The 22,250-nt window shown below is 63.4% G+C and overlaps 1 protein-coding gene across 1 annotated transcript in view; it reads left to right on the top strand.

Annotated features, from left to right (window-relative positions):
• Positions 1–21,592, top strand: part of CACNA1H (calcium voltage-gated channel subunit alpha1 H) — a 61,917-nt gene extending 40,325 nt beyond the window's left edge. Inside the window, exons 7-34 of the mRNA XM_065893238.1 lie at positions 29–121; positions 1,282–2,059; positions 3,221–3,663; positions 5,559–5,710; positions 6,466–6,651; positions 7,366–7,483; positions 7,779–7,934; positions 8,120–8,210; positions 8,368–8,576; positions 10,174–10,584; positions 11,073–11,173; positions 11,336–11,459; positions 11,538–11,606; positions 11,729–11,913; positions 12,182–12,308; positions 12,506–12,631; positions 12,859–12,948; positions 13,165–13,357; positions 13,981–13,998; positions 15,135–15,286; positions 16,102–16,211; positions 16,412–16,545; positions 16,743–16,813; positions 18,307–18,385; positions 19,110–19,231; positions 19,323–19,755; positions 19,869–20,026; positions 20,630–21,592. Coding sequence (XP_065749310.1) covers positions 29–121; positions 1,282–2,059; positions 3,221–3,663; positions 5,559–5,710; positions 6,466–6,651; positions 7,366–7,483; positions 7,779–7,934; positions 8,120–8,210; positions 8,368–8,576; positions 10,174–10,584; positions 11,073–11,173; positions 11,336–11,459; positions 11,538–11,606; positions 11,729–11,913; positions 12,182–12,308; positions 12,506–12,631; positions 12,859–12,948; positions 13,165–13,357; positions 13,981–13,998; positions 15,135–15,286; positions 16,102–16,211; positions 16,412–16,545; positions 16,743–16,813; positions 18,307–18,385; positions 19,110–19,231; positions 19,323–19,755; positions 19,869–20,026; positions 20,630–21,592 — 5,892 coding nt within the window. The remainder of the gene's footprint in view (positions 1–28; positions 122–1,281; positions 2,060–3,220; positions 3,664–5,558; positions 5,711–6,465; positions 6,652–7,365; positions 7,484–7,778; positions 7,935–8,119; positions 8,211–8,367; positions 8,577–10,173; positions 10,585–11,072; positions 11,174–11,335; positions 11,460–11,537; positions 11,607–11,728; positions 11,914–12,181; positions 12,309–12,505; positions 12,632–12,858; positions 12,949–13,164; positions 13,358–13,980; positions 13,999–15,134; positions 15,287–16,101; positions 16,212–16,411; positions 16,546–16,742; positions 16,814–18,306; positions 18,386–19,109; positions 19,232–19,322; positions 19,756–19,868; positions 20,027–20,629) is intronic.
• The last annotated feature ends 658 nt before the right edge of the window (positions 21,593–22,250 follow it).

Genomic DNA, 22,250 nt, shown 5'->3' with positions numbered 1-22,250 from the left:
GTGTGTCCAGCCACCTGCCCCCCACCAGGTGATCACGCTGGAGGGCTGGGTGGACATCATGTACTACGTCATGGATGCCCATTCCTTCTACAACTTCATCTACTTCATCCTGCTCATCATTGTAAGTGCAGGGGCAGAGTGGGATGCACGGGGCGAGGGGTGGGGGGGGCGCCCCCACTTTGCGACAGCCCTTTCTCAGATCCCAAGCTCCTCCTCTGTTAGCAGGCGTCGTCCTGTCCCCGGGGTCCAGCGAGATCCTGCTTGTGCCCCTGGTGCAGCGCCATCTTGGCCTTTGCTGGCCCTCTTGGGTCCCTGCACTTGACTGAGCTATAGGGCAGGGCGGGGGCAGCAGAGACCCAGGGCCGTCGTGTACAGGGCAGGTGGGTGGGGGCCCTTGGTGGAGTTGGGGGGAGACTCTGTCCAGCCCCAGGAGGAGGTGGGCAGGGTTGGGAGGACAGAGAAGCCTGTGTGTGTGGGGAGGGGAGAGAGACCTCAGACAGCCCTTCAGGCCCTCCCATGGCCAGGTCCTATCAGGAGGCTGCAGGAGAGTCAGGATCACCTGTTGGGGTCACAGTCCCCCCACAGTGTACATGGGCTCTCAGCACAGTTCTCCACAGTATAGGTGTTTCCCCCAGGCACGGCCCTCCACAGGGATTGTGGCCCCCAGGGGTGGCCCTCACTTGGTTCTCTCAGTGGCCCCTGGTGCCTGGGGCGGGGTTTGAAAAGACCAGCCGTGAATTAAACCAGGCACCTGTCGTGCCTTATCTCAGACCATAAACACAAACAGCAGAGTGTCACCCGGTGACCCTGCCACAGAGGACAGTGAAGCCGTGGGGGCTGAGGAAGACCTGACCCGGGCGGGAGGGAGTGGCTGGGGACAGAGCTGAAGGATGAGGGGACAAACCACACAGATGACGGGAAGGCGGGTCTCCCCACACGTCCTGCAACTGTCCACAAACAGGCAAGGAGCACCTACCCTGCACCACCCATCCCAAATGCTGGGGCTCAACATCGGATCAGCAAGGACCCTGCCCATCACAGGGTGCCCTGCCGCCGCCGGCTACCCGGGGGCCATATCCCGGGCCCCTAGAACGGACAGCGCACAGTGGGGCTCAGTATTTCTCTCATCAGGGGCTTGATTGTTGTGTAGAAACCACAGCTGCTGTCCTGGTCTCCTGCCCTGCCCAGTCCGATGCCCAGGGCGGTGGGTCCCAGTGTCCCCGCTTCCCTGCCTCCCTGGGGCACTCGTCCGGTGAGCTCGCTGCCTCCCGCCCGCCACAGGTGGGTTCCTTCTTCATGATCAACCTGTGCCTAGTGGTGATCGCCACGCAGTTCTCGGAGACGAAGCAACGGGAGAGCCAGCTGATGCGGGAGCAGCGGGCCCGCTACCTGTCCAACGACAGCACGCTGGCCAGCTTCTCAGAGCCTGGCAGCTGCTATGAGGAGCTCCTCCGGTACGTGGGCCATGTGTGCCGCAAGCTGAAGCGCCGTGGCCTCCGCCTCTATGCCCGCTGGCAGAGCCGCTGGCGCAAGAAGGTGGACCCCAGCGGCGTGCCGCACGGCCAGGGCGCTGGGTGGCGGCCACGGCGGGCGGGAGGGCGCGCCACCTCCATCCACCATCTTGTGTACCACCACCACCACCACCACCACCACCACTACCACTTCAGCCATGGCAGCCCACGCCGGCCAGGCCCCGAGCCAGGCGGCGGTGACACCAGGCTGGTGCGGGCCGGAGCACCTCCCTCGCCCGGACATGGGCCCCCTGACGCTGAGTCAGTGCACAGCGTGTACCATGCAGACTGCCACGTGGAGGGGCCACAGGAGAGGGCCCGGGCGGCACATGCTGTGGCCACTGCCACCGCCAGCCTCAAGCTGGCCACTGGGCTGGGCACCATGAACTACCCCACCATCCTGCCCTCGGCCGCAGGCAGTGGCAAAGGTGGCCCCGGGCCCAAGGGGAAGCGTCCTGGTGGACCCCTGGGAGCCGGGGGGCACAGCCCACTGAGCCTGAGCAGCCCCGACCCCTGCGAGAAGATCCAGCATCTGGTTGGGGAGCACGGTAAGGACCTCACCCTGTGGGGAGCAGTGGGGAGTGGGGGGATGGGCTCCTGGGACATCCCCGCCTGTGTGCGAACTCTCGTGAGCTCAGCCTTCCTCCCTTGGAGCCCTGGATGAAGGGAAGAAGGTGGGGGAGGTCCTGGGCACCTCAGATGGGAGAAGGTGCCCCCCCCACCTCCATCCATCCTGTAGCCCTGAGCGTTTGCCACGTGGAAATGAGAATTCTGAAGCTAGCAAAAAAAACCCTGGGGCTGTGCCCCGTTGCCCACGCCTGGCCCTGAGAGGAACCACCTGTCCATGGCCTGGTCATTTCTCAGGAGGAGTGGCCGGCCCCCTTTCTAGGTGGGGAGACTGAGGCTGAGGCAGAGGGAAGGGAAAGCCGAGGTCACAGAGCTCCCAAAGGCCGAGGAGAGAGGGGCCGGGGTGCCTCCCGGTATTCTCGGTCCTCCCACCTGAGGTGCCGGCCTCACCCACCTGGGACGGACAGGACACTGTGACCCCAGACACTGGCGTCCCATGCAGACTGAGGCCCTCCCAGGTGGCATGCGCGGGCAGTAGCCCTCAGGGTGCCTGGAGTGGGTAGAGGTGTGTGTGTCCTCACACAGTGACCGGGGTGTGTCAGAATGCACATGCCTGTAGTCCTGCACTGCCCACTGGGGCAGGTTGGCCCCGCAGGGCTCCTGGCTGTGGGGAGTCTAAGCCGCCGCCGCCGGTGCAGTCACCTGCGCCCCAGAGACTCAGCCGGGCAGGCAGCACCGAGCGACAATGGCTCCTGCGCATCGTGACCTGGAATGTTCACAGTCACATCATCCGTTTAACGTGACTGCTGGAAAGCAGCTCACGTCATATTTCTGTGGATGGCGTGGCCCCCTGGTGGATGAGCCTCTCTGCCTCTTTTTATCCTTGAGTGAACAGAGAGTACCTGTGCAGGGCGTGGGCATGTGTGTCTGTGCATGTGCTCAGGCGTGTGCCTAGGTGTGTATGAATGTTCCCACATGTGCACATATACCCAGGTGTGAGTGCCCAGGCGTGTGCATGTGTACGATGTGCATGTCTACACAGACACCGTTCACCCCATGGCAGCCTGCTTGTGCATGTGGGTCCCAGGCGCCTGGTGTTGCAGCTGAGCGGCCTGAGGCTGCCCACATCCTTCTCCCTGCAGGACTGGGCCAGGCCCCCAGCCGTCTGTCAGGCCTGAGCGTGCCCTGCCCCCTGCCCAGCCCCCAGGCGGGCACGCTGACCTGTGAGCTGAGTAGCTGCCCGTACTGCACCAGCGCCCTGGAGGACCCCGAGCTGGAGTTCAGCGACTCAGACAGCGGAGACTCGGACAGCAACGGGGTCTACGAATTCACACGGGATGTGCGGCATGGAGACCGCCGTGACCCCATGCAGCCACCCCCAGTGGCGGACACGCCAGGCTCAGGAGGAACGCGGCGGAGGGCACAGCGGCGGGCGGTGGCAGGCGAGCAGGGAGGGCTGGGCCGCATCTGGGCCTCCTTTAGCGGCAAGCTGTGCCGCATCGTGGACAGCAAATACTTCAACCGCGGCATCATGGTAGCCATCCTCACCAACACGCTGAGCATGGGCATCGAGTACCATGAGCAGGTAGGCGGCCCGGTGCACCCTCCAGAGGTGAAGTGGGCCTGAATGGACAGCCCTCGGAGCGACCCCCGGGGAGCACGTTCCTCGTGTCTCCTTGAGACTTCAGTCTCTTACAGGGCCCCACAGAGGGGTTTCTGGGGGTTGGGGAACAGGGATGGCGTTAGAGCTGAATGTCAGCTGTTGTGGCAGTTTTTATCAGCCACTCAGCAAACGCTCGTGCTTCTCCTTGGCTGGGCCTCTGCTGAGGGGTGAATGGAGAAACTGTGGCTCCCGCCTGGAGGTCCTCCTGTCTGGGGTGGGGGTTTGAAATCACAATCCCAGAGGCAGCAGGGGGCTGAGGGCGCTCACCAGGCCACCCAGTGCTCTTCTCAGGATGGGACTCCCACAGCCCAGCTCTCACAGAGAGTGGCCCCCCCTTACATGAGCCAGAATGTGCCCACTGGAATGCCCCTGGGTGGCCCGGAGAGGCCAGTGGTATGGAATGGCCCCCAGAGGAGGAATTGTATGGGTGGTGCCTGGCCCCCCAGTAGCCCCTGCCTGGGACTGGGGCCTCACCAGGGAGGAGCAGCGGCTGGGTCCGGCAGGGAGAGGACGTCTACTCTGGGGACCGAGGCCAGTTCACTTTTTTTTTTTTTTTTCTTTTTTGGCTGCATTGGGTCTTCATTGCTGCATGTGGGCTTTTTTCTCTGGTTGCAGCGATCAGGGGCTACTCTTCATTGTAGTGCACGGTCTTCTCGTTTCTGTGGCTTCTCTTGTTGTGGAGCACGGGCTCTAGGGACACGGGCTCCAGTAGTTGTGGCTCGTGGGCTCTAGAGCGCAGACTCAGTAATTGTGGCACACAGGCATAGTTGCTCCATGGCATGTGGGATCTTCCCGGACCAGGGCTTGAACCCATGTCCCCTGCATTGGCAGGCGGATTCTTAACCACTGCACCACGAGGGAAGCCCCGCGGCCAGTTCACTTTTTAATGACCAAGTTGCTTTCCTCGTTTTCCACCCTCTGGGCTTTTCAAGTCATTTAAGCTATGTTCTTTCATCCTAGAGCAATTCAGGGAAAATGCCAGCAGTGTTAGCCTCCAGCAGCCCCGGCAGGGAGGTTCTCTTTGTGAGGGTGAGAACTAGGCAGGGACAGCAGCAGGCTGGAGGGAATCCCTGGCAAGGAAGAGCCTCTGCACACACACGTGTATACATACACGCACGTGCACACACGCACATACGCAAGGTTTACCTGTGCAGATGTGGACATGTGTACAGATGTGTACACGTGGGAGGCCCTGTGCACATGCACGGCACATGCAGGTACATGCAAACTCACATGTGCACACAAACAGGCCACACACTGGCACACACACATACCAGCAATTACACTGGTGCAGGTGTGCACACACACAGGCGGGCCAGCACATCCCCAGTAAGAGAGGGACCTCTGGGGCCTTCTGCTGACAGGGAAGGGTGTGCAAGGCCACCAGGGATCAGGGCAGCTCTTGGGAGGCACCAACTGTGTGCCCTGCACCCAGTGCATCCACATGCCCACCCTGGAACCCTGAGGCAGATGCTCCAGCCCCTTTTCCCATGGCCTGTGCTTGTGGGGTCTGGGGAAGTCTGTGGACTGTTTCTCAGACATGCTGGTGGGAAGGTCAGGCAGGGCCTGGGGAGGGCCAGGGACAGTCAGGATAGGAGGGCCAGGCAGGTTGGGGTCCAGCTGGAGGGCACATCGCTGGGGTCCTTGTTTTCTCCTCCAGACAGCAGCCAGTTGGGCTCCTTCTGAGATGCTGCCACAGCCCCTTGGCCCCTTGATGCAGACTTACCTGCTCCTAGTTCAGTGGAGCAGTCCCCCACCCCTGCTGAGGGGCACTGGGAGCCGTGGGCGGGCCCTGATGACGTCTCTGCTGCCCGCAGCCTGACGAGCTGACCAACGCCCTGGAGATCAGCAACATCGTGTTCACGAGTATGTTTGCCCTGGAGATGCTGCTGAAGCTGCTGGCCTTTGGTCCGCTGGGCTACATCCGGAATCCCTACAACATCTTCGATGGCATCATCGTGGTCATCAGGTGGGTCCCCACCTCCTGGGAGCCCACAGGGGCCGGGGAGGCTCTGGCTTGCCAGTGTCAGGAGACAGCCCCCCCACACATAGCAGAGCCCTAGCCAGCAGGAGAGACCCTGCCAGCAGCATTTCATGGGATGGGATGTCTTGGGGCAGGATCCCCACCCCTCCCCACAAGCACTGTCGGGTACACACAGGTATGTCAGCTGCATCTCAGATGGAAGTTTGTAGAACCTAGTGGAGCTGTTCCCTGCAGGAACAGAGTGGGCACTCAGTGGCCCTTCGGCCTCACAGCCGGACTCCACTTAGGGCTCAGAACCTTTGAGGAAGGCCAGCTTGCCTGAGGGGTGTCTGCTGCCGCAAAATCAACACAGAAATGAATTGGAGAATCTGGGGGAATTCCCTTCCCTCGGGAGTCAAGGGATCCCCCACCCTAACAAGAATAGACAGGCCAGACACAGCTTGAAAGGCGGAGGTCCGGGAAAGGCCCTCACTCGAGAAGCTTCTGACTGGGCAGCTTCTGGGGGTCGGGCAGCCGGCAGGACAGCAGCCGACTAGGAGGCTTCAGAGATGTCACCGCCATCCCTCAGCCCTGTCGATGCCTTCATGCAGCTGAACCTGCTCCCAGAGTGGGGTTGAGCGGAGGCCACGGTGGCTCCCGGGCTGGTGTTCCTGCTTCTGGGAAGAGGGTATCCCAGGGTCAGGGTGGGCACAGGGGTGCGCGGCCAGAGAAGACCCTCCTGAGCCTCGGCCTGCCCACAGCGTGTGGGAGATCGTCGGGCAGGCGGACGGCGGGCTGTCGGTGCTGCGCACCTTCCGGTTGCTGCGCGTGCTCAAGCTGGTGCGCTTCCTGCCCGCGCTGCGGCGCCAGCTGGTGGTGCTCATGAAGACCATGGATAACGTGGCCACTTTCTGCATGCTGCTCATGCTGTTCATCTTCATCTTCAGGTGGGCGCGCCCGGTGGGCGAGGCCTGGGGCGCTGAGCACATGCCTGCCCCCGAGGGAGGCCCCTCCCACCGCGCTGGCCCCGTGCTGTGGCTTTGGGGCCCGGGGTGCCAGGAGCTTCAAAGCGGCAGCAGAAACGCAGTCACTGGTTCCTTTCGACAGGACTGACTGGGCACCTTCTGTGCCAGGCACCGGCGTACTGGGCTGTGCTCCCACGGCTCATAGCTGAGTGGGGTGATGGGACCAGCCCCCAGATGGATGGATTGGGGATTGTGCCCTCCCCAAAAGCCAAGAATGAGGGAGGCAGAGAAGGGGCGGGGCAGCCAGGCTGGAGTTTCTTGCTTCAGCTGCTGTTTGCTGAGCCCTTGCCGTGGGCCAGCTTGGCCCGGGGCCTCAGGCCTTGGGGAGGGGGCTGGGGCAGAGGGCAGCCCCAGGTAGGCTGGGTGAGACAGGCACCTCAGGTCCTGGCTGCTGCCTGAAGCCAGAGTGGCCTCTGGTTGTCCCTCCTACAGCTGGCCTTGGTCTTCCCCCCTATACAATGGAAACAGCTCGGCTGTGGGCACTTGGGAGACCCCTGCAAATCAGAAGGCTGGGGGTCCGGGGGGAGGTATAGAGGAACAGCTGCTGGGTGTGGAGGTGACCAGGCAGCACCCCGCATGTCCCCCCACTTGTGCCTCATCCCCCGCACTCACCGCATCCCTGTCTGCCGCCCTTAGCATCCTCGGAATGCACCTGTTTGGCTGCAAATTCAGCCTGAAAACAGACACTGGAGACACGGTCCCTGACAGGAAGAACTTTGACTCCCTGCTGTGGGCCATCGTCACCGTGTTCCAGGTAAAGCCAGGTGGGGCCGTCCCCTCATGTACGTGGTAGTCCCTGGAGAGCCACAGCCCTGCTCAGAACAGCCCCAGAGCGGGCCGAGGCCTGTCCAAGGCCACAGTGAGTGACAAGCTGTGAACAGCAGCAGGGACATTGATTCTGGCCCCTGGGGTGGTGGACCTGGTCTCACTTGTCCAGAGCTCCTTCTGGTCCTAAGGGCCTGTCAGCATTTCTACAGCCAGACCCACCGTCCTGGCACCTCCTCGGCCCCATGTTGGGCCCACTCTGCCCCGCCACCCCTTTCCCCCAGATCCTCACCCAGGAGGACTGGAACGTTGTCCTCTACAACGGCATGGCCTCCACCTCTTCCTGGGCTGCCCTCTACTTCGTGGCCCTCATGACCTTTGGCAACTACGTGCTCTTCAACCTGCTGGTGGCCATCCTTGTGGAGGGCTTCCAGGCGGAGGTGAGGGGGGCTTCCAGGGGAGGCAGTGGGAACCAGGCACATTGGGCAGACCAACATGGAGAGAATTCCATCTTCCACCCACTGGGCCCTTCCGTCCACACCTGCCCCCGTGCTGGCCTGGCCTTCCTGTAGGGGGGTTCCACCTGAGGGGAGCCTCACGTGTACTGTGTGCTCCTCGGGCACAGGGTGATGCCACCAGGTCCGACACAGATGAAGACAAGACCTCCACCCACTTGGAGGAGGACTTGGACAAGTTCAGAGACCTCAGGGCCACAGGTGCGCATGCGGGTGAGGGGGCGGGGCAGGGAAAGGATGGAGAGGGAGCTGCCTGCCAGTCCGGGCACAGCTGGGACTCCTGTGGGCGGGTCCTGGGCGGGCAGATTATCCTTCCTGGGAGCCCTGCAGGCTCAAGCGGCCTCCTCCCCCCACCCAGAGATGAAGATGTACTCGCTGGCGGTGACCCCCAACGGGCACTTGGAGGGCCAGGCCAGCCTACCCCCTCCCCTCATCATGCGCACAGCAGCCACACCCATGCCCACCCCCAAGAGCTCCCCACACCTGGATGCGGCCCCTGGCCTCCTGGACTCACGGCGTGGGAGCAGCAGCTCCGTGGACCCCCAACTGGGGGACCAGAAGTCTCTGGTAGGGATGGTCCCCCGCCCTGGCCTCAGGGCACCTTCAGGCTCCACCCACCCAGTTCCTTAGGCCTTCCCCAGAGATGAGTGAGGGTCCCGCACACACACACCCCCAGTCATACCCCTGGAATCCCTTGGCCCTGAGTGCTTTGTTTTCTGTAAGTGGAGCCAGAAGCTGCCATTTTTATGGGAGGAGTATGAACAGACGAGTAGACTGTCAGGCCGGAAGTTTATCTTCCAATTTGCAATCATAGATAAAAGCTGGCAAAGCGCACAGCATACAAGATGGGGAAAACGGAGAAGGATGGCAAAAAGGTGTAAAAAACTGTGGGACTTCCCTGGTGGCGCAGTGGTTAAGAATCCTCCTGCCGATGTAGGGGACACAGGTTGAAGCCTTGGTCCAGGAAGATCCCACGTGCCGCGGAGCAACTAAGCCCGTGTGCCCCAACTACTGAGCCTGCGCTCTAGAGCCTGCGAGCCACAACTACTGAGCCTGTACTCTGCAACAAGAGAAACCACCGCAATGAGAAGCCCGCGCACTGCAAGGAAGAGTAGTCCCCTCTCGCCGCAACTAGAGAAAGACTGCGTGCAGCAGTGAAGACCCAACCCAGCCAAAAATAAAAATACAAAAAAAAACTAAGGATGTGAAGCAGGTGACAGAAGCCGGGCGGAGAGTTCCGTGCATCACGACCAATAGCACCCTGTGGAGCTGGAGCCCACAGGGTGTTTCCAGACAAACCCAGAAAACACCACCCCCAGCAGACACAGCCAGAGCCGGCTTCTGGGCTTCTCAGAAGGGCCCGGGAGGGGTGGGCAGAACAGGACAAGCTAACCGTGGAGAGAAAGCACAGGGATATGAACCTGGAGGAAAGTCCAGGCAAACCATCAAGGCAGGACGATCATGTGTTGGTAACAGAAAAGGTGCAGGGCTGAGCCTTGGGTGGGCCGAGTGATCTAGCAACAAGATGCATCACAGCCAAACTGCTAGGACTCTCTGGGAGGAGGACAAGGGCTGTTGAGCAAGGATTCCAGCTCAGCTCCTGCTGGACCCCTGAGGTGAAAACGATGAAGGGCAAAGAGGGTAGGTGCAGCAAAGGTGAAGTCCCCGGACCACAGTCCAGTTTATCTCCTGGATAAGCAGCACCCGGCTTCTCTTTGTGAGTCCAGAGTCTGCCAACTAGAAACTGATGTGGGGCCCCTCCCCAGAGATCCAGTTCAGCTGCTCGGTGGCATCTGAGGATTCCTGGTCCGTGGCTGGTCCCAGGCCCGCTGATAACCATCGCCCACCCTCTGGTCCTCGAGCAGGCCCAGGAGGTCCACTCAGTGCTCTTGACGCTTGCTGGCTGTCTCTCCAGCTAGCTGTTGACCCACTGTGTGCCACAGGTGCCCCACTTAAGGTTCAGTGCCGCTAGTGTCTCTCCTTAGCAGGGCTATCTGCTCGTTAAAGGAGATGATCCATGTACATACAGATGTCACCCGTGGCTGTCAATGGTGATGCCATTGGATGCGAAAGGTCCCTGTGCCAGGTGCCCCTGAGGCCAGGATGTTTGGGGGTAACTTGGGGTGAGGCATCCGACCTGCTCACTCCTGCCCCCTCCCCGCAGTCCAGCCTCCGCAGCTCGCCCTGCACCCACTGGGGCCCCAACAGCGCCTGGAGCAGCCGGCGCTCCAGCTGGAACAGCCTGGGCCGCGCACCTAGCCTCAAGCGCAGGAGCCAGTGCGGGGAGCGTGAGTCGCTGCTATCCGGTGAGGGCAAGGGCAGCGGCAGCACAGACGAGGAGGCTGAGGACAGCAGGCCTGGTGTGGGAGCCTCTCCAGACACACGTACCACACTGCTGCGGCGCACCGAGTCCCTGGACCACCGCAGCACGCTTGACCTGCGGCCCCTGCGGCCGGCTGCCCTGCTGCCCACCAAGCTCCACGACTGCAACGGGCTGGCCCTGCCCAGCGAGTTATTCCTGCGCATCGACAGCCACAAGGAGGACACGGCCGAGTTTGACGATGATGTGGAGGATGTGAGTGGGGGTGGGCCTCACGTCAGCCCCTCGCCTGCCCCTGTCGTGGGCTGGTTTCCCAGGTGGGGACTCGGGAGCAGCGTTCGCGGGAGGCCCTTGGGACGGGGGAGGGAAGCAGGACAAGCTGGGCAGGAGCTGATCCGGCTGGTGTGGCTTCAGCTGATCCACAGGGAGCTCTGGAGTGGGATTCGCCCCAGGGTCAGCCCCACCTCCAGCTGAGGGCTTGCTCTGAGCTGGAGTCGGTCAGCCAAGTAGAGCCCCACGGGAGGAGAGGGGAAGAGAGCAGAACCTTCTCAGCTAGGCACTTCTGCTGCCCTGGACAGTTTTGCTGGGAGGCCCACCTGGGCAGGGATCTGAGGATGGCCACTTACCGGCACCCCCCTGGACTCCCAGCTCCCAGCGTAGATCCCTCACCCAGTGCCCGGGTGGGTGGACAGGGCTGAGCCTGAAGGCAGGAGAGGCCCTGAGGACCCCCCCGCCCTCCCCAGAGCTGCTGCTCCCGGCTGCAGAAAGTGCTGGAGCCCTACAAGCCCGAGTGCTGTCGGAGCCGCGAGCCCTGGGCCCTGTACCTCTTCTCCCCACAGAACAGGTATGGGGCACACCTGGGAGAAACCTGGGAAAGCTGATCCCTCCCTCTGGGCCCCTGCGTCCCTACCACGTGGTGAACGCTGTGCTCCTCCTCTGGGACCTTGGGGACGGGAAGCAAGGGCTTGGCCAGGGCTGTCCCTGAACCCCCACCCCCGGCCCCCAGGTTCCGCATCTCCTGCCAGAAGATCATTGCTCACAAGATGTTTGATCACGTCGTCCTGGTCTTCATCTTCCTCAACTGCATCACGATCGCCCTGGAGAGGCCCGACATTGACCCCGGCAGCACCGTGAGGCGCCCTCCTTGCCTGGGAGGGGTGGGGTCCCGCCGTTGCGGCTGGCCCCTCCCATCATCCTGTCCTCTGCAGGAGCGCGTCTTCCTCAGCATCTCCAACTACGTCTTCACGGCGATCTTCGTGGCCGAGATGATGGTGAAGGTACAGGGTGTCCAGGGGAGCCCAGGCATCTGTCCATCCGGCCTCACAGCCCTGCCCAGTGGCCCCACCCTGGCCCCATGTGGAGCACATATTTCCACCAGCCCCTCCTCTGCACCCACTAGGTGGTGGCCCTGGGCCTGGTCTCTGGTGAGCATGCCTACCTGCAGAGCAGCTGGAACATACTGGATGGGCTGCTGGTCCTGGTGTCCCTGGTTGACATCATCGTGGCCATGGCGTCGGCCGGTGGTGCCAAGATCCTGGGCATCCTGCGTGTGCTGCGCCTGCTGCGGACACTGCGGCCCCTGCGGTAGACTGGGCAGACTGGGCGGTGGGGCAGAGCCTGAATCGGGGATCGGAGCAGGGCTGGGGAAGGATGGGGTGGAGTTTGGGGAAGGGAAGGGTATGAATGGGCGGGGCTATGGCTGGTTGGGGTGGGGCCAGAGGGTGGGGCCGAGCTGGGGAGGGAAAGGGCCTGGGGCCGGCAGGGGGTGGGGTCTTTGCAGCGCTGGGCTTTCTGTCTGGTGGCAGCTCCCTTGGGTGGGCTCAACAGCACATTTCTTCTGCTCCTCTTGCAGGGTTATCAGCCGTGCCCCAGGCCTCAAACTGGTGGTGGAGACTCTGATATCGTCACTCAGGCCCATCGGAAACATTGTCCTCATCTGCTGTGCCTTCTTCATCATCTTCGGCATCCTAGGGGTGCAGGTGCGCGGCTCTGCTTGTCTGTGGGACGGTGGTCTGTGGTCAGCAGCAGCATAGCAGCCCCGGGAGGGCCAAGGCCCAGGCAGGCAGCGAGAGAGACGTTGCTCTCTGTCCGGCTGCTCTGGGAGGCCCCGTGGGGGTGGGTCTGGAGCGTGGGGTGCAAGGCCTGGCCCTCTGGGTGACTGCCCCGCCCTGGTCAGCTCTTCAAGGGGAAGTTTTACTACTGCGAGGGCGCTGACACCAGGAACATCTCCACTAAAGCCGAGTGCTGGGCTGCACACTACCGCTGGGTGCGACGCAAGTACAACTTCGACAACCTGGGCCAGGTGGGCAGGGCTGGGGGGTGGGCTGGTGGTCGGGATGGGGGGCAAGCCTGGCGGGGGTGACCTCACGTAACTTCGTCCTTATCTGTAAGGTGGGAGCGGCATGGCGGGTCTGCGAGTCGTGGGTGGGTCTGCTGTGCGTGGGGCTGTGGTAGGGGGTGTGGTCCTTTGGGGCGTCTCCCCAGCAGGAGGCCACATCCAGAAGTAACCACCTTGCTCTGGCCTCGCAGGCGCTGATGTCCCTGTTCGTGCTCTCATCCAAGGACGGCTGGGTGAACATCATGTACGACGGGCTGGACGCCGTGGGCATAGACCAGCAGGTGCAGTGGGCGGTGGGCAGCCCTGCTCCTCCAAGCAGACCTTTCTTCCCGTGTCCTTTGGTCATCTCAGGGAATGTCCCCCGAGAGGCCGCATTTGGTCTCTGAGAACTTCTGGAGAGTTCCACGTCGGGGGTCAGAGCTACCCTGCAGGCAGAGGCCGTGCCCGGGAGGGACGCCCTTGTGGGCAGGCACCCACGTGCCACTCATGTGCCGCAGCCGGTGCCCAACCACAACCCCTGGATGCTGCTCTACTTCATCTCCTTCCTGCTCATCGTCAGCTTCTTTGTGCTCAACATGTTCGTGGGCGTCGTGGTGGAGAACTTCCACAAGTGCCGGCAGCACCAGGAGGCCGAGGAGGCGCGGCGGCGGGAAGAGAAGCGGCAGCGGCGCCTGGAGAGGAAACGCAGGAGTAAGGCGCTCCCGGTGGCGGTGGCGGGTCGGTACCTGCGCGTCACCCCAGCCTCTTCCACCTGCCTGAGGCCCCCCTTTCGCCTGTGGGAGGGTGGCTGGGGACCGGGGGACCAGGGGACCAGCCAAGGGGTGGCTCTGAGACCCGGCTGCTGCTGGCCTAAGCCCGGGTCTCCCTTGTGCTCGGCGCAGGGCTGTGCAGGCAGCACCCAGGCAGCAGCTCAGCAGCCTGGCCCCAGAGCTCCCTACCTGGCCCCAGTCCCCTTGCCCCACCCACAACTCCGGCCTCACCGAGTGGCTCTGCACGCTTGCCCTTCTTGCCCTCAGAGAAGGATGGCTGCAGCAGGAGGTGGGGTCCCTTCCCAGGAGGTACAGGGGATGGATGAGGCCCCATTTCCCAGCCCCCACCACCGCAAGGGCAGGTTCACCCCATGAGTTTTCACGCCACAGTGGGGGGAGCAGGCAGAGCCATCCAGGACAGAGAGAGGGTCTTAGAAAACCCCACCCAGCTGGGGAGCAAAGAGGGCCTCTTCCAGGAGAGGCTGCTGAGCTGCCCGCCCACCCGGTGGAGTCTCCTAGCCCTGCCCACCGCGGCCAGCTCAGACCATCTCCTTGTCTTTCCAGGCACTTTCCCCAGCCCAGGTACCTGCCCCCGCCCTGCATGCCTTAACCCCCACTTCTGCAGGCCACTGCACAGGGCTGCGGACTGGCCTGACCTCCATCCCTCTGCCACTGCCACAGGGAAGGGTGGACATCGCAGGCGGGTGCCAAGCCCACTGGGGTCCACCGCAGGGTGGGCACGGGACGGCTGGGGTGGGCGCCGGGCTCCAGCGGGAGGAAGGGTTGCTGGCTCGCCTGCCTGGCGTCCACGCTGCTGCCTTTAAGCTCGTGTGTGTTCCTCCGCCCGGCCTGCATGCCTGACTGCTTCTCTGCTGCACTCTGGGAAGCCTGCCGGCCGGTGGCTACTCCGTGTCCTCGGTGCTGGCCTGGCCCAACTGGTCACGGGCCCCTTTGGCTGCAAGAGCTGAGCCAAGCTTTCTAGTGACCGCATGCCAGACCAAGGAGCATGCGGGCCCCAGGGAGGGGTCGGTTCCCGTCGGCCCCTGCTCTACCTGGTCCCTGCCCACGGGCTTCTGTGGCCGAGGTGGGTCCCCTATGCAGTGGTGGCAGCTATGCGCTCACCCAGTGGGAGCTCAGTGGGCACCGATCTGCCCTGAAGAGTTAGAGCAGGTGGAGCATTTAGTGCAGACAGACCTGCTGGGAGATACACAACCTCCCCCCGCCACCCAGGTCATGGCCATCAACCTCAGATGTACCAGAGAGCGGGCAGTTGCCCACTGGCCTCCTGGAGCACAGGGAGTGGAGGGACTCTGGGCCTGGGGGCCAGGAGGCAGCACATGCCCAGCCTGGAAGATGGGGGTGTGGTAGCCACTCTACCCTGCCCCCCAAGAAAGCTCCCATCTGCCCGCCCTTCATCACTGAGGTGTCTCTGAACCCTGATGCCAGCTCAGGAGAGTAGATCACACAGGCCCTGGCTTGGGAGCTCCCGGCAGGGCGGGGTTTGGGCAGGGCGCAGGTGGGGTCTCAGCTTCCAGGCCCACTTCTGGGGTCTGCCCTGGGGCTGGGGCCCTCTTGGTGGAGTAGGTCGGTGGGTGACCTGCCCCTGAGGCCCACGTCTGAGCCTGGGCCCTCCCCCAGCACCTCTACCCTCCAGCCCCTGGGAGGCAGCCCTCCCACCCCACCCCACCCACCCCCTCACCATGGCCCTCTTCCCACAGAGGCCCAGCGCCGGCCCTACTATGCGGACTACTCACCCACGCGTCGCTCCATCCACTCTCTGTGCACCAGCCACTATCTGGACCTCTTCATCACCTTCATCATCGGCGTCAACGTCATCACCATGTCCATGGAGCACTATAACCAGCCCAAGGTGGGGTTCGCTGCCTGGATACCCCACGCACCCTGCCTCCAGGCCTGCAGCAGGGAGGGCCGCGGGTGGGGTCCATTGCTCAGTGAGGTGGTGCTACACTAAGAACTGGGGGCCCCAGGTCTGCAGCAGTGCTTGAGCCCTCACCAGCGTTTATGGGGTACATGGATGTGTGGCTGGAACAAAGGGTCCTCCTTCCTTTAAAGCCAGTGGAAACTCCCAGGGCACATCTGCCCCAAGGGCCTCCCCAACCCCATGAGAAGTTCCATCCAAAATGCTGGCTAAGGGAGTGTCCCCGAGTCCAGCAGCTTCCCAGACTGTGGATTTCACAGTCCAGTAAAGGCCAGACTGAGAGAGGGAGATGTCCTCCGATCGCATCGCCACCATTTCATTAAAGACGGGAACGTCCCCTCCTCCTAGAACAGCAGAGAGCCTCTGACTCTTTGGCTGAAGCTGAGCCCATCCGGAGGGCTGGCCCCTGCCCTGGGCTGTGGGTGGCTCTGGTCCAGGCAAGGCCAGAAGTCTGGGCTCCGAGGGGCAGGTTCCCCCACCTGAGAGTTGTCCCCAGAATGCCGCGAGGGTAAATCCAGGTGGCCCTCCCCAGCCCAGCACAGACCTGCATCCAGTAATAGCTGAGACCTGTCGCGTATCTGAGGAGATGCCCAGGTCAGCAGAGGAGAGAGATGGAGCAGGGTGGACAGGGCACAGGTGCGGGGGCGGCGGCGGCGGGGGGCGTCCAGTGCTGCAAGGGGGCAGGAGGATGGGTGGGAAGGGGCAGCCGGGCGGGGACACTCAGGAGCCTGACCCTCCATCCCCAGTCTCTGGACGAGGCCCTCAAGTACTGCAATTATGTGTTCACCATCGTCTTCGTCTTTGAGGCCCTGCTGAAGCTGGTGGCGTTTGGGTTCCGGAGGTTTTTCAAGGACAGGTGTGTGGAGCAGGGGCGGGAAAGAGGCGTGGCCTGAGGCCTGCAGAGGTGACGGTGCTGAGTAGAGGTGCAAGATGCCCTGTGGTGACACCAGGACATTTCCAGGGGACAGGGAGGGGACTCCTGGTGCTCTGAAGGGCTAGGGGTGCTGGGGAAGAAGCAGTGGCCAGCACTGAATCATGCCTGCCCGCCCGGCCCAGGTGGAACCAGCTGGACCTGGCCATCGTCCTGCTGTCCATCATGGGCATCACACTGGAGGAGATAGAGATGAACGCGGCGCTGCCCATCAACCCCACCATCATCCGCATCATGCGTGTGCTCCGCATCGCCCGCGGTAGGCCACCCGCCTGTCCCACCAGGGTCTCCGGGCTATCAGGAGGGCAGGTAGACAGGGCTCAGGTGTCCACCTACCCCGTGTCGTTCCTCAACCCACACTGGTGCGTTATGCTGGTGACGGGAAGTGGGGGGACGGGTGGTCCGGGTCTGGCCAGCCCCACCCCCTCCCCGCTGATGCTCGGCTCCCGGCCCTAGTGCTGAAGCTGCTCAAGATGGCCACGGGTATGCGGGCCCTGCTGGACACCGTGGTTCAGGCGCTGCCCCAGGTAGGTCGGCAGCTCGGGGGCTGGGCCTGGGTCTGGCTTCCCTGCTCCCAGGGTGGGCATCACAGACACCCCCAAGAGGACAGGCTGCAGGGAGGGCCTCACTCACTGTCAGTCGGCACTCGTTCACCTGGTCGCCCCGTCTCGTGGCAACTGCAGTTACCAACCCCCCTCCCTGCCGGGTGCAAGGAGTAACTGAGCTGCTGGGCTGTGCTGTGAGAGGGGTGTGCTGCCTGCCTTCCGGGCCTCAGTCTAGTCTCTCTGGGGAAGACCAATGACCAGTGCCCATATCCCCCAGTGCAATTCTGGACGCAGTGGGATTTGGGCAGAGGGCAGAGCCTGTGGCAAAGGTGTGCTTGTCGAGTTTGGAGGACCACACCCAGGGCTCAGGTGTTGGCCACAGGCCTCTCTCCTCTGGAGCCAGTTCAGGCCCTGCGACCTCGCGTCCTGTGCCCAACAGCCACCACACTGATCCTTTGTGGTCTCTTGAGCTGAGAGTCTTATTTCCCCATCTGTGCAGTACTCAGTCCCTCTGCCAGTCCACCTGACCAGCCATCCATCCACATGTCCATCTGGCCATGGATCTAGCCCTCTCAACTAGCCTTCCAGCTACCCAGCCACCCACACATCTGTCTATCCATTCACACAGCTGTCTGTCCACCCATCTACCAGGTGTCCAGCGTCCAGCCCTCCTGGCCAGCTGTCTGTCCACCAGCCCAGCATGTTTCTATCCACCCAGCTGCCTCCCCAGCTGCCCACTAACCCTCCAGCCCTCCATGCCCTCCACCTTCAGCCAGCCCCCACTGGTCCCCTTAGCAGCATTCCTCAGACCTGAGTTACACTCAGCTCTCCTTGGAGCCTGCCCAGTGTCTGTGGGAGTGACGGGAAGGGGTGGGGGGTGGAGGATGGGAAACCCGGGCCTGGCCACGCCCCAGTGCCATGCCTCTGGGGGCTGGAGCAGGTGCTGGAGAAGAGGGGGAGCAGCCACATCAGGGTGAGGGAGGCGTGTGAGGGTGCCCCTGCGCCGCCCCCCCACCCCATAGCCCAGAGTGAGCGTGAGCAGACGCTGGGAGGGTGGGCGGCAAGTTCACAGAAGAGCCTCGGGCAGGGGTCAGACCGGACCTCATTGTCTGCAGAGCTTCAGCCTTCACCTTGAGGTGGGGATCCTGAGGCTGGAGGCAGGCCCTGCACAGAGTCCACCAGAGCCCTCGGGAGGCCTCCCAGGTTCTGGGGAGCAGGGGAGCTGGAGGCAGCACCCTGGGTGCGGGGTGGGCATGAGGAGCCAAGCAGGGGCAGAGGCCAGCGGAGGGGCCTTGGGCACCAGGCAGGACAGGGAGCCCTGGGGGCCACAGGAGCTCCGAGGCCAAGAGGGATGGATTAAGAACAGGGCTCAAGGAGTCCCCAAGAACTTGATGCCCTGTTGGGCGGGTCTTGGGTAAAGGGGGTGGGGTGAGACTGAGGCCCCACTGACCTCATTCTGTTTCTCTCCTATGTAGGTAGGGAACCTCGGCCTGCTTTTCATGCTCCTGTTTTTTATCTATGCTGCCCTGGGAGTGGAGCTGTTTGGGAGGCTCGGTGAGTGCAGCCGCGCCGTGGCCCACACTCCAGACACGGGGTCCCAGAAGGCGCAGCATCACACATGAGCACACAGCCCGCGGACGGCTCCGGGTGCTGGCCAAGCTGAGGCCCTGGCCCCTGCTCCTGTCAGCCCTTCACTGTGAGGTGACTTGGCACATGCAAAAGTGCTGTGACAGACGCATGCCGTGCACACAGACACGCACATGTGTTCATACCCAGGCCAGGAGGACAGAGCTGCACGAGCGTGTGCACGTGCCCACACGCAGGTGTGACCTGAACTCCACCTGGTCCCCAGGGGACATGCTGCAGCAAGTCCTTAACTGTCACCAAGGATTTCCTCAGACCCCCAGGCGTGAGGCTCTGGCTAGTCCGGGCAGGGGTCCGTGGGGACCTTTCGTGGCAGCCCAGACCCTGTGGGAGCGCCCTTCCTTTTGGGTGTCACTGAAGGCTCAGTGGGTTCCAGGGTCTGCCCAGAGGGGACTCCTCAGACCCAGCAGCTAGTGCCCCACAACCTGGACCTGGGCCGCCTCATGCCCAGGGCAGCCCTGTTACTCCTCAGAATAGAAGCGGGGCATGCTGACGCAGAGCTGGGCCTGTGCTGAAGGCGTCCACCTGCCAGGGCCCCTGCACCCCAGAGGAGCGCGCCTTTCTCCCTATGGGAGGGCAGGGCCCGTGCGCGGACTGGCCCCGACAGGCGGGCTGACCAGGCCCCTCCCGGCAGAGTGCGGTGAGGACAACCCCTGCGAGGGCCTGAGCAGACACGCCACCTTCTCCAACTTTGGCATGGCTTTCCTCACACTGTTCCGCGTGTCCACGGGGGACAACTGGAACGGGATCATGAAGGTACCGGCCCACGCGGTGGGCGGGGCGGTGGGAGTCCACGAGAGGCCCCGCAGACAGAGGTGGGAGCCTGCCCGCCGCCCTCCACCCACAGGACACGCTGCGGGAGTGTGCCCGTGAGGACAGGCACTGCCTCAGCTACCTGCCGGCCATCTCGCCCATCTATTTCGTCACCTTCGTGCTGGTGGCCCAGTTCGTGCTGGTCAACGTGGTGGTGGCCGTGCTCATGAAGCACCTGGAGGAGAGCAACAAGGAGGCCCGCGAGGATGCCGAGCTGGACGCGGAGGTCGAGCTGGAGATGGCGCAGGGGCCCTCCGCCCGCCCCAGGCCCGTGGCCCCGCCGAGCCCGGGTGCCTCGCCGGACGCCCCCAACCTGCTGGTCGTGCGCAAGGTGTCTGTGTCCAGGATGCTCTCACTGCCCAACGACAGCTACATGTTCCGGCCCGTGGCACCCGCTGCAGCCGCTCATCCCCACCCGCTGCAGGAGGTGGAGATGGAGACCTACGCGGGCGCCTCGGGCACCTCGGGTACAGCCCCATGTGGAGACAGCCAGGACCTGGGCGGGCGGGGCCGGCCAGGGCCGGCAGGGGCGGGGTGGGGCCAGCGGCGGATGCACATTTCAGGCACCTTCTTGCCCCAGGCCCAGTCACCGCCCACTTGCCGCCTGTGGAGTCCTGCCCATCCCTCCAGGTCCCGTCGGCTATGTCCTCCCCGGCCAGGGGCGGCGACACCCACCGTGCCCTGACCCCTCTGGGTGCAGCCCGCTCCCCTAGTCTCAGCCGGCTGCTCTGCACACAGGTAGGAGGAGACTTCCGGTCCTCAGCTGAGGCCTGGGGGCTCCGTGGGGGTTCCCTCCCCATTTGAAGGATGAGCGACAGGGACATTGGGGAAGTAGGCGCTGTGTCCCTGGAGCCTGTGATGATGGCACCTGGCCATGGGGACCCGTGTCCCCTCAGGCGGCAGCCTCGCCCTCCCTCAGGCCCCCCCAGCAACCTTTCCTGTGGGCCTGGATGTACCCACAGACCACTCTCACCTGAGACTTCGGCCCCTCTCCCTTCCTCCCTCCTTGAGGTGTCAAGCTGAGCTGGTGGTGCCAGTCAGGCAGTGGTTGCAGCCTGGCTCTGTGCCCCATCGGGTCTCCAGAGGCCCATGGCAGATTCTGCCCATGGAAGCTTGGGCTCCAGCCTTCTGCTCCTCACGGCCCCTCCCCAGCATGACCAGTGTTGGTGGGGGCCCCTACACTAGGGCTGGGGGACAGTGCTTCCACACCAGTGTCTCGCAGCCCCATCTCACCCTGGCCCATAGCCTTGGGGGTCACGAGGTCATCCTGGCCTGTGGTGGGGGGAGGGGTCCCTGTTGCCTGGGCTCTGGCTGGTCTCATATGACTCCATGTCTTTGCAGGAGGTAGTCTGCACAGAGTCCCTAGAAGGGCAGGTCGATAGTCCCAGGGACAGCAGCCCGGGCTGGGGAGAGCCTGGTGGGAAGACCCCTGTGAGGCAGGCGCCCCCGCGGCCCCCCAGCATCCGCATCCGCAAGCACACTTTGGGACAGAACTACGTCTCCAGCCGGCCACCGGCCCTGGGCGCAGAGGAGGCCGAGGCCCCAGACCCAGCTGATGAGGAGGTCAGCCACATCACCAGCTCTGCCCACAGCCCCTCGGCCTCACCTGCTGCCCGTGGGGTGGTGGGCGGTGAGCCAGACCTGCACAGGCTCTACAGTGTCAATGCCCAGGGCTTCCTGGACCAGCCAGGCTGGGCGGACGAGCAAAGGCGGCCCTCCGTGGAGCAGGGCTGTGGGGACAGCCGCCCAGAGGCCGAGGAGGTGAAGACCCGGGCCCTGGAGGCCGAGCTGGCCCTGGGGGCACGCAGGAAGAAGAAGATGAGCCCCCCCTGCATCTCCATAGAGCCCCCCACGGAGGACGAGGGTGCGGCCCGGGCCCCTGCAGCGGAGGGCGGTAGCACCACCCTGCGGCGGAGAACCCCATCCTGCGAGGCTGTGCCCCACAGGGACCCCCTGGAGCCCACAGACAGTGCAGGGTTGGACACTGCTGCCAAGGGGGAACGGCGGGTCCAGGTCCCCTGCCGCACGGAACACCTGACCATCCCGAACTTTGCCTTTGAGCCGCTGGATGTGGGGGGCCCCAGGGGGGACCTGTTCTTGGATGGTAGCCATGGTGTCGCCCCAGAGCCCAGGCCTTCCTCCTCAGGCATCACGGCACCTCCCGAACCCCAGCAGACGGAGCCTCCAGTGGCCTCGGGAGACACCCCAGAGGAGGGGTGGGGGCTGCACCTCACAGTCCCTGAGAGCCCACCGAAGAAAGGGTCCACCCCAGTCCTGGGTGACAGTGTGGACAAGCCCGTGTAGCTCGGGGTGCAGTGCCCACAGGCTTTGGCACTGGGGTTGGGGTGCACCCAGCAGGGTGGTGGCCCAGGCAGGGTTACGCGTGGACCAAGGGTCCGGCCCCACTGAAGGCAAAGGTGCCAGAAGGATGTCAGCCCAGGGAGAAGGAGGCAGATGCTATTGTGGGCAAAGTGGAGCAGGGGGAACCCACAGCCCGAAGCCTCAGTTAAAGTTTGGGATTTCTGAGTTTGCTGCCATGGTCCCAGGACGTGCCAGTAGCCTGGTCAGCAGTCCCATAACGAGAGCTATGTCCAAGGGACAAGGACCAGAGAACACCAAAAGTAGAAAGGCAGAGGCCACCTAGCAGAGCCCCATTCTCACATCTGCTTATTTTTATACATGCTTAGGGCCGTTTATGCCCTCCAGCTTCATCCCCAAGGCCACCGTGGTCACGCTTCACGTTGCTCACAGTTTGAGTTCTCATCCATTTGTCTCCACTGCTCATTGCTGTCTCATCCCCCCTCCAATACCCACTGCCCACCGCTCTGTCCCCCTCAGGATTCTGGAGAATGCCCTTGAATCCGGTCTCTGGGAAACAGCTGGTCACCAGGGAGTGGGGACCATGCAATAAGACCCTCACTGCCCGTGGGGCTTGGGCCGAGAGTTTCAGCTGATGCCCCCT

This window comes from Phocoena phocoena, chromosome 15, assembly GCF_963924675.1.
Source record: "Phocoena phocoena chromosome 15, mPhoPho1.1, whole genome shotgun sequence".
NCBI lineage: Eukaryota > Metazoa > Chordata > Mammalia > Artiodactyla > Phocoenidae > Phocoena > Phocoena phocoena.
Note: the sequence above shows the minus strand (reverse complement) of the source record. Positions and strands in the feature narration are given on the sequence as shown.